Consider the following 10,972-nt stretch of genomic DNA (forward strand, 5'->3'; position numbering starts at 1 on the left):
CGACACAATTAAAAACGGCTCTAAACGCTGTTGTGTTTCTTTTCTTAGAATCAAAGCGGAAATGGAACTGAAGTTGCAAGAGATGGAAGATCATAAGAGCCGTGAGGTCGAGGAAATGAGAGTCGAGAAACAGGTTGTTTTGGCGAAACTCGACGAGGAGAAGCGAGAGCTTGAACGACAAAAAGAGGAGCTGGAATCGCTTATTCACCGGGAGAAAGTCGAGCTGGACAAGGAGCGTCAGGTGTTGGAGAGAGAAAAACTGGAAGAGATCGAAGGGATCATTCGAGAAAAAGAAATGGAAATTGAAGATCTGAAAGAGAAAGCACAACACGAAATAGACGAGTTGCGGGATAGACTTGATGAAACGGAAAGGTAAGGTTAAATTCCTCGTACTACGGTACCAAACAGTGAAGGGAAGGGATTTTCCAAATCGATCTTGAGAGTCCATTTGGTGCTCTGTTCTAATTACATTGAAGCTTAAATAAAGTTTAATGCAGTTTTAAAACTCGAATGCCTTTTGTTTCTAACAGGGAAGTGGTTTTACTTCAAGAGAAGTTGTCAGCTTACAATACGTTCGTGGTAAGACACATTCTTCAACTTAAAGCCTCTTGTGGTGTTTGGTTATCAGAGGTCCCAGTTGAAATTGTAACGTTATGTTTTGTCAATGTTTAGGTTCCTAATGGTCACGAGGAAGACGAACTCGCCGATGGAGAAGTGATGAATTATATGTGCCGTGATGACGAGGTAAAACCCTGAAACATTTCACCCTGAATGGGGGTGCTAACTTTCGACTTTAAAACAAGGCTTCGGGGAAAGTTAGGTCAGATAGAGAGCGGTTTTCAATTGAGTGTCGAAAGTAATTTCGCGTTTGCTTTGGGTTTTGCATTACTACGCTCTATGATTGGTTAACAAAACTCGCGCCACTTCCTCAACCAATGGGAAACAAAACCCAAACCAATCGTGTTTTGGCCGCACGCGCTTTCCCGCTCTTCGCGACAGTTACATGTATTTACTTCGAATTCTGATTGGCTCGTTGTGTTGTTTACATACCGCTTTAAATAACACCAAGAGTTATTTCGTACGCGTCTTTGGTTGCCTGCACGAGCGGAATATCAAACTAATAGAATGGGTAATTATCCCTGTACTCATGCCGTTCTGTAAAAGAGGCGCAGAATCTCTTTACGGTGGCCAATTTACCTTAGGTCATCAACTCTGCTGATAAACCAACCATTGTTTCTACTCCCCACCGACGCAACACCGCAGTTTCTTTAAAAACTAACCCCCTTATTCTTGAAAAGACAGAGACTGTTTCTCGTGTTATGAAACATCTAATTTGATATTATGGCACTGTTATGTTTTCAGAGTGAGATTTACGGCAGCAATTTAAGCCTGACTGATTCAGTGACTCCACCAGTCATCACCCCTCCCCCCACCCCTGTAAATCGCTTCCTGGCGTCCGTCAGTTCTCACAAGCGAAATCAGATCCATGTCTGCATCCCACGGTACATCCTGCGGGGCCTGGGCAGAGATTCCTATCATGTGTTCGAAGTCAAGGTAAGTTTGCAAGGTGCATAAGTAGGTACAGGGGAATTGCTTGTGTCTATTGAACTTGTGATGAAGCATGGCTTGTCGTTTGCTCACTGTAGTTTTCCTAGAGAAAATCAAAGCCAATGAAAGAAACGTTTCGGCATTCTTCCTGGCACAGAAAAACTCGAGTCCGTAATTTGGATGTCAAGTTATCCCTTTTTCTCACCAATATTTATTTTCCTAATACAGAGCACAGTTGGTGGAGACACGTGGTCCGTGTACCGGAGATATCGCAAGTTTCGAGAGCTACACAAGTCAATGAGGAAAAGTTATTTCGAGGTAGTAGTGGTAACTTATTGTTTTCGCCTTTTAAAGCCTTTGAGACGTATCCAGTCACTTTTCTTTGCCTTTAAACATTGTTTTTTTCTCCTTTGTTGTTCAGGTGGGCGCTTTGGACTTTCCTAACCGTCGGTTTTTCGGCAACAGAGCAGAGGAGTTCGTGAGAGCGCGAAGAGCGCAACTGGAGGTCTGGCCACAATATGTACTTCAATTTTTGTAGATTTTTGCTAACTATTAGCAGCAGAGATGAAAATATCGTAATAGTTGGAGGTCAACCTCGTTCCCAGATGGACGGTCAAAAGAGAGGCCCTGGGAACGAGGTTGATTGGAAGGGAGAGGAGGAACTTTAGTTATGCTGACCATTTGAGCAGAGTTTAGACTTGAAAATAGCACGCCTTACGTTTAGACTCTCGCCAAACTCTCGGAGAGTCTTACTCCTCTTAAAACCCTTTAATCCCTAAGAGTGCCAATGGGCACATATCGCCATAACTCTTTCAATATTTGACAGATTTCTATGAATTTTTGACACCAAGATGGTCTTGTGAAGATCTACGAATTAAAAGTATGAAAACACAACCCCCTCCCATATGTGATATGGTTGACCACCCCCATAACTTTTCGACTTTTTTCCCCTCGAAGGTGTGGGTCTTAGTACAGTTCTCACGTTAATGAAGATGTTGAGAACTGCAAAATAAGCTATAGTTTAGGGGTATACCTAATATACACAAGGATTGGGACGTTTTTTAACTTTTAAATTTTTACATTTTAAGGCCATTTATCTCAGAACATAACTTTTCTCATTCATAATTATAACAGTTATGAAATGCACTCATGAGTAGCTTTAAAATGGTATATCATACATGGACATTGTATTTGTAGTCCTGGATCTGGAGAAAATGTTGTTTTGCCTAAGGGGTTAAAGGGTTAAATCCTCTCCCAGAAGTAAAAAGAATTCGTCTCGCTTACCTCGTAGTCATTCAGCTGTTCCTTAAGAAACTTCACTCTAAATTTCCTCTCGTTGCCAAATGTCTGACTGACAATTTTCTTCATTTTCGTTTGTTTTCAGACCTACCTTCAGTCATTTATTGGACTGTGCTCCAAAATACCAGATTGTCCCATATCAGCAATGGCAGGCCGACCGCTGACTAAACGGGACCTCTGCGATTTTGCACCGTTTTTCAAGCAAGGGATCTTCGAGCAAACTAAAAACTACTCTGGGTAGTCATGGAATAATAAACGTACATCTCTTCAAGTTTATGTGGTGCGGATAAGAAAAATAAATCAGGTGACGCTCAAAAACGTGACCACTGATTTCGTGACTTCGACTGTCCAATCAGAATTCGAAGGTATCTCCTAGGAAACCAGCTCAATGCTGTAGCGTCAATGGAACTTGGAAGCGAGTCACAGTGACACGAGTTCGCCTTCCAAAATAGAAGGCGGTAACGTGACGTATAATAATTTAGAAACAAATTGCCAAATCTCGCTGCATCAGCACATGCGAGAAAGGCTCGTGAGAAAGGCTGTTTGTACTGTGGTTCTTTTCAAATTTTGTATATTTCGTTGGTACTTTTATAAGGAAATGATGTAATTTTTGTAAGTATTCCTGCTCAACAAGTGGTTTTTTTTTTCTGTTCTCTGAAATTTTCCTTGGAAATATACAAGTTAGCAACTTGTGTTTAAAATGGTCTAGCAATTTTGGTAACAGAGATCTTTGGAATGTTGGTGTAGCTTCACACGGTTTTTTGAAATCGTTGTACATTTTCAGTAGGCCAGGTCACTAAACACACAACTGTAAAATGGCCTATTGCAGCCATTGCCGAATGTCAACACAGACGATAACGTGACATCTTTTTAAGCACCAAAGCATTGACGTCACGCAAAATTAGTCACGCAATTTAAATAATTAATAAAAATTAGTATTTATTCTTCTAATCAAGGGTGAAATAAATTTAAATGAAGTGGTAGTTTTGTAATTTTAAATGTTTAGTTTGCATAGTTATCGAGGAATATATTATCTTTTGCATAATTTGCTGTCGAAAAGACTAATAGAATTAATTAATTAATTAATGGGATTCTACATATTTTATTTATTTGTGTAAATAGCCGTATTCTGTGGACGAATATTTTTCTTATTTAAATTATTGGCTGTCCTGGTAGTGATTATCCTCTGATAAATTGCCCGAAAAATAATCATGGAATTTAGGCTTGCATTTACTTTATAAATGCAATATTTTGGAGTTAGGATATTGTAGTAAGAGCTCTTCACTCTTGAAAATAAAGATTTCTAGGTAGTCTTAACTGAATTTTTTTGAAATTTTGTAAGTATGTGGGCCTCATTCTTTTTGAATATGCCCATCTGAAACTAGAACGGGAGTAGCCAAGAATTATTGACAACAGCTAAGCCTGTGTAAACTCTCGGGTCCCTTGTAAAACAGCGCATTTTCGTTTGATAACGCGTGCGCATCAATTGGGAAGCACGTTTATCATACGAAAACGCGCAAATGTGAGCAGAGCCCTACTCTTACAGGACCTGCCACTTTCGTACTCTTACATTTACCTTCAGCGTCAACCAGAGTTATTTTTGTGCGCCCTGAAAGTTGTCGAAGATATCGATGGTGTTTCTAAGTACGAGTAATCCATTTCTCTCAGGGAGCGCGGGAAACGAGTGAACGCCCACGAAAATCCCTTTCGCGAGGAGACGCAAAGACACACGTCGTTTAAAAAACAAGACGCCCATGGGCATTTACACGAGATGAGAAGGTGTATGTTTAGCACTAAGTGCAGGTGGAAATGTATCCTCCCGTCGAGATTGAGATAATGGAATAGTTTGAGTCAAAGATGGCGTGATATTTGATTCGGCATTCTTGCGGAAATTCTGTTACGATAACGTAATGATTCAGGCCTGGCTCGCATTCTATTCTGGTTGATAATAATCGAATTTAATGTCAATAACACGGGGAGTGCTTGCGTAGTCTCCCGAGTCAGAGGCTCATGATATAGTGCTTGACAATAATCCAGATCGAATTGGAAGTTAGAAATGTTGGTTTTTGAGGAGAGGGGAAAACTGGAGTACCCAAAGAAAAACCTCTCGGAGCAAGGACGATAACCAACAACAAACTCAACCCACATGTGACGCCGAGTCCGGGAATCGAACCCGGGCCATACTGGTGGGAGGCGAGTGCTCTCGCCACTGCGTCATCCCTGCTGACCCATGTAATGTCAATATATATAGGTCTAAAATTACAAATTGTCCTCGTTTCATCGAAAGATAAAGAAAAACAGACAAAAAGCTTTCCTAAATGAAAACTTTTAATAAAAATTGACAATGAAACCTTTAATCTTTTTTTGAAGCGGATTTCCAGTTGCGTTTAACCATAAATTCGACAAAGTGATGTGGTGTGTGTTTTAGTTTATCAATGACCTTTCTGCTCCTCGCATTGTGGTTCTGCAACTGTCAAACAAAGCATGATTCCTTTGCAAGGAACTCTCCAATTTCCACCGTTTTAACTGTCGAGTGCTTCTTAGAAGTTATTCTTTCGATTTACCACTTCAAAAGGGTTAATTTTCTTTTTGAAAACGGCATGGTTGAGTCTAACACATGTGAACAATATGGCCTCCACAATGGTGGTGAAAATGCCATTAGGGGCATCTTGTTATTTCATGTTTCCCGGACATTTTCCGAAAATATCTCCAGATTTGCGGAGGAATTTCTTGTGAAACAGGCCCTTGATCTTGGACACCTAAGCGTTGCAATCCCCCCTGCGCGTAAATGTATTTATCGATGTTATATTTTCAAGGGAACGTGTTTAATGTTCAGAATTGGCTTAAAGGCTATGAATGGTAGACAATACCCGTCGACAATTTGACAAGGACATGACAAGGGACATGAATGAATCGCTTCTTTCTTCTTCTCAGCCTTTATATCAAAATGGCTGAAAAAGAGAGAAAAATACAGCCGACAGCGGTACCTCTGGACACTTTGCCGGGGCGTTGTACCATGACGATGCACCACGAGATTTCGGCCCGCGCGCGCGGCTCGCTTATGCCAGCTGGAGATGGTTCCGCGCTGCTTTCCGATACCTTGTCCTCGACAAGACAGTGAGGGAGAGAAAAGTCGGCCCCTAGACAATATGAGACAGATCCCTTTCGTTGGCACCTCAGTTCTACCTTACTGACTTAAACTGAGATTCAGCCATGTATATATATATATGACAATGTATTCATTTTGTCTTCCATGTGGTACGTTTTGAGGTTTGAGCATGCACACGGGCTAAAACGATATAATGACAGAAGGATGACTTGTGGTCAAACGACCTGTAGTCTTGGAAGTACCGCTAGTCTTAGACTCTTTTTACCTTATTTCATTCTTAAAACTTTTGTTGCCGTTTTCCCGAAAACGATTGTTCCTTCGATGGATTGTTGACATTGTTAAGGGAATCAGGTCGTCACTCGAAGAGCTCTGTGAAAGCCGCTGCTTTTTTTCTGTTTTTGGCTATTAAGTCAACACTTATTACCGTGCCATGTAATGAAAATGTGCCACGTTTGTCACTACAACAACTCAGATGCTTCCTTTCGCCTTTTGGTGTCTGGTGACATCAATCCTAACCCTGGACCGGTTTCTGCTTCGACTGCTGGTAAGATCAATTACCTCGTGATGAATGCCAGAAGCTTAATTAAAACGTTATCACAAAGACAGCACAACAAACTGGCAATCCGTGTGTAACCTCCATCGCTTCCAGGACCTGGTGTACGCCAAAAACTCTTACGTTACATGCGTCAATGAGACATGGTTGAACCAAAATATCAGCAACTCTGAAAGATTGCATTCTGGCTTTACAATATTTAGGAGAGATCGGTCTGATCGAAGTGGTGGTGGAGTTCTTATCGCAATCAAAACAGCCTCCTTCAAAGCTGTCAAAGAATTTAAACCTGAATCGGAAGCCGAGCTGCAACAGCTTGAGATCATTTTTCCCGAAATTACTACGCTTACTGGTCAAAGAATTTTATTGTGATTTTGCTATAGGCCACCCAATGAAGACCCAAGTCAAGTTGGATGAATGTATTCGATAATTTTCTGCATGAAGTTTGTGACCAGTTGGACAATATGGTAATGTGACTTTAATTTCTCAGACACCCTCTGGGACTCCATTGACAGCGCATCGGATGTTAACGAACTAGCCTTTATTGAAACCCCTCGCGACCACCTCTTGGCATGCACAATTCAATAAAAAATGACCTACTCGTGGCAACAACATACTTGACCTTGTAATCACGAGCGTGCCAATGTAACCAAATATATTGGTTCCAAAAGATACGAGGGTTTTTACAGACCATAGCGTCATTATTTTCCAGTTTAACGCTTTTATAAAAGCCCCACGACCTTTCCTCCTCTCATTGTGGTTCTACAACTGTCAAACAAAGCGTGATTTCTTTGCCAGGAACTCTCCAATTTCCACCGTTTAAACTGTCGAGTACTTCTTAGAAGTTATTCTTTCGATTTACTGCTTCAAAAGGGTTAATTTTCTTTTTGAAAACGGCATCTGAGTGTCTAAAACATGTAAACAATATGGCCGCCAATTTCAGTGAAAGAAGCCTTCTACTGATTAGTGGCTATGTGACGTCACACAGATAGGATGAGTCCATCCCCTCCTTTCCCTTCCCTACTGACATACGAGCAGATAATGCATTCTGATTGGGCCGTTTTTGTTGAAGACAATGAGAACAATAAAAGACAAAAAATATCCCCTCTAGGAGAGAATAGAATTTAATTCAGGTTCAATTAATATATTCATTGCATTTTGTGACTACGAGGAAGAAAAACAAAAGGAACGCGACCAAAATTTTGACACGGGCACTAAACCAAAGAGGGCTAGATGACAACAAATGACAGCTAACTGTTTAGTTAGGGCACTGCTTAGGCCTAAATAGTGTAGATCAGTGCTAAACACCCCAAAAACGGATGTTTCCTGTCTAAATCGAGCTCTGTATCTCTCAGTTCTCTGCCTAACAAATGGGCTTCTGTTCTCTTCTACGTCAGGGCTAGCTGACGATTAAGAAAACTACGTTGTGTAAACACCATAAGGTGTCCAAGCTGAAATGTTTTCGAGTGTCCATTCTTGGAAAGAAGGGTTGCGTGAAGACCCTAATAACGGCTACGTTGAAGACTTTAGGCATGGTGGCCCATTCTTTTTCCTGTAAGTGAACAAATCAGTGAACTCCCGTTTGAACAGTTTTTACAGGATGGTGCTTACTAATACCGAAGTATTTTTGCGCAGTTTATGACTATGCTGGAAAAGCAGATCTTAGCAAGGCCTCTTAGAATCCAAAAAGAAAATTGGGGGTAACCACGCATTTTTTTAGAGATAATTAAGCAACAGTTATTCTAAAAAGCAGTCAAATACAAAAAAATGTATGGCGTTTTCTTCCAAATTGAAGCTTGATTATCTCTTTTTCCGCATAGTTTTAAACCGCGCAAAAATTTCCCTGTATTAGTAGGCACCACTCATAGGAAGCCCGAGTATCTCGAGATGCGCAGAGCCTATGGCATTAACAAAAGTAGGCACCGTTCTTAATACAGGTTAAGCAAAAAGATTTAAACACGTTTTGATAGTGAAGTTTAAGACGATATTACCTTCTGTTTTCATTTACAAGTGGCAATTGGGATGTCATAAAGGGCTAATATACTGAGAGGTCTCCTTTAGTAACTGAGGCACCAATACAACACGCATGAACAAACTCTGTGGGCTTTATTATATGGTGCCGTGTTGTATTCTAGAAACGGTTTTGATTTCTCTGCTTTCCGGCAGCTGTCGATATTTTTGTGAACGTTTGACCGCCATTTTAGTAAGTTTACGTAACTTCATTAATCATGATGAAAACGTTCACCTGTGATCAGGCTTTCAGAGCAATTTTTATTTCGATTGCGGAATAGAAAAAGAATCCGCTTTCCGTATTCAATTAACGCGAAACAAAAATACATATGCTTTTTGGAGCGACGCACGCAATAGTACACTACAAGAAGACTGAAATTAAGTCAAAATACAATGTAAAAACTAACCTCACAGTTTTACTAATAACCACTGAACCGCACGCCCAATCTCATGATAATGGACGTTGCATTTCTTTCCAGAAAACGTTGCTAGTATCGGAGCCTCGGATGGACAGATAGTCCCGGTCCATAAAAAAAAAAAAAAAAAACCAGGGTATGACCTTCCCTTTTCCCAGACCAAATAGGGAGCTAAAGCAACGACGACAGCAACGGCAACGAAAACGTCACCTGAAAATATAACTTTACTTCACTTGTGCTACTTCGCGATTATTTCAACTCGCTCAACTTTTACAAAAAATAGCGAACTATCCAGGAACCAAATTGGTAGGAGTGGCGAACAAGTTCAGAAAGAAAATAAAAAATTCACCGTCGTCCGTTGACGTTCTCCACAAAACCTTAAATGTGATCATTTCACGTAGTTGTTTTTCAGAGGACGGCAAAGAAATGTACCAAAATGTAAAACACACGTGCAGAGTGATTGGTGTTGCTCATTAAACCTATTGTTTTGCAGCGTTGTCGTTGACGTTGCCGCAGTCGTTGCTTAAGCTCCCTAATACCTCTTTCGGCCGTTTGCCCTTTGCCCTAAACGTTCTCTAACGTTGAGCGCAGTTTCTTGTATAAGGAAACGGTACGACGGCAGAGGCTGCGGTACTTTCAACCATCGACCTTAAAATCTGCCATCCAAAGCGCTAACCAGTACACCACCGTGCTTCAAGTAGGCCTAACATAACCTAAAAGGACCAAAATGGCCAAACTGATACCCTTTACAGCATAGGGCAGCTCAGCTCAGGTTACTTGAAGGGGAACCTCAAGGTGAGCTCAGTTTAACCTTGAAGATGAAGAAATTTCTTCGGCTCATAAACAAGAACATATCGAACATTCTGAATTATTCGGCGTAGGTCTATATAATCTGTTTTGTCCGTGAAAGATAATGTCCTGATGTGTACTGATATTGGCGCTCAAGTTCAATATACATTGCGATAACTTTAAGGATTAAGTAAGAGTGTTGTTTTTTTTTATCGCTAATTTCTACCCCATGCAAACCTTTGTGGTTTTTTATAATTTTCTCCTTTTCATAAAGGAAGGGACTGATAGTCAGACTACAGTGTCGCAGAGGTTTTAGCAAACAGCACAAAATGCAGCGCAAACGATCAAGAGAGGAAAAAATTCACATCGCAACTTTGGACGTGCGGAACTACCGTCCGGACGAAGTTAGCCTTCGGGTCGAGGGGAACATCTTGGTGGTGAAAGCGAAACACTACGCAGATGGCAGCTTTGGGTTTGAACGAAACGAATTCCAACGTACTTATCCTGTCCCTCAAGATGCCGATCCCGCCAGCATAACATCAAAGATTTCTCAAGACGGTTATCTGACCATCGAAGCCACCAAACGGGTGGTGAAGTCAGCGGAAAACGATTTCGCGGTCGGAGGTTTCGAAACTCGCGCCGGGGAAGTCGCAAGGATCGACGACAAGAAGTTTAGCGTTCTGTTGGATGTTACGAATTTCAAGCCCGAAGAGATTAAAGTGAAAGTTGTAGGAAACGAGTTATCCGTCAGCGCTAAACACGAGTCTGAAACAGAAGGTCACTTCACTTCTCGTCAATTCAACCGACACTTTGTTCTGCCCAAAGATGTTGATATGACCTCTGTGATGTCTCGTCTCACTGACGAAGGAAAGCTCCTCGTTGAAGCTGAAAGGAAAGCTTTACCGCCCCCACAGGAGAGGTTTATCAGCATTGAGAAAGACAAAAAGGCTTGAGCTGAGTATTGATGCAATGAAAACCAGAGAACATTTAATGCATTGTCTCAAAATAACTTCTGCTGTTAGTGGTTCTTTAATTAATTAAAGTGATACAACCTTGGTGAAGTTTAAGGCTTTTGTTTTATCGATTCGAATAGAGTCCTTGCCTTATCCTTTTTCCGTATCGTCATAAACCACGCAAAAATGACTGTGTTCAGGCGAGGCACCGTCTTTTTTTAACCGAGTTTCGCGGATGATCTCACTGTATATACGACGATCTCAGTATATACAACAGAACAGGAAAGTCAGAATATCG

At 41.0% G+C, this 10,972-nt stretch overlaps 2 protein-coding genes across 5 annotated transcripts in view; both read left to right on the forward strand.

Annotated features, from left to right (window-relative positions):
- The window catches only part of LOC146478250 (uncharacterized), a 34,692-nt gene extending 30,530 nt beyond the window's left edge, over positions 1-4,162 (forward strand). For all 4 annotated transcript variants that reach the window (XM_085111789.1, XM_085111788.1, XM_085111786.1 and 1 more), the window contains 7 exons: positions 49-372; positions 531-579; positions 673-744; positions 1,363-1,554; positions 1,777-1,866; positions 1,970-2,053; positions 2,933-4,162. In XM_085111789.1, coding sequence (XP_084967915.1) covers positions 49-372; positions 531-579; positions 673-744; positions 1,363-1,554; positions 1,777-1,866; positions 1,970-2,053; positions 2,933-3,088 — 967 coding nt within the window. In that variant the 3' untranslated portion in view covers positions 3,089-4,162. The remainder of the gene's footprint in view (positions 1-48; positions 373-530; positions 580-672; positions 745-1,362; positions 1,555-1,776; positions 1,867-1,969; positions 2,054-2,932) is intronic.
- A 5,702-nt stretch (positions 4,163-9,864) lies between these two features.
- On the forward strand, positions 9,865-10,777 carry LOC146478251 (alpha-crystallin B chain-like). Its single transcript, XM_085111821.1, has one exon. The coding sequence runs from the start codon at positions 10,051-10,053 to the stop codon at positions 10,672-10,674; it is 624 nt and encodes a 207-aa protein (XP_084967947.1). The 5' UTR covers positions 9,865-10,050; the 3' UTR covers positions 10,675-10,777.
- The last annotated feature ends 195 nt before the right edge of the window (positions 10,778-10,972 follow it).

Source organism: Pavona decussata, unplaced genomic scaffold (genome assembly GCF_977016875.1).
Source record: "Pavona decussata unplaced genomic scaffold, jaPavDecu1.1 SCAFFOLD_64, whole genome shotgun sequence".
Classification (NCBI taxonomy): Eukaryota; Metazoa; Cnidaria; class Anthozoa; order Scleractinia; family Agariciidae; genus Pavona; species Pavona decussata.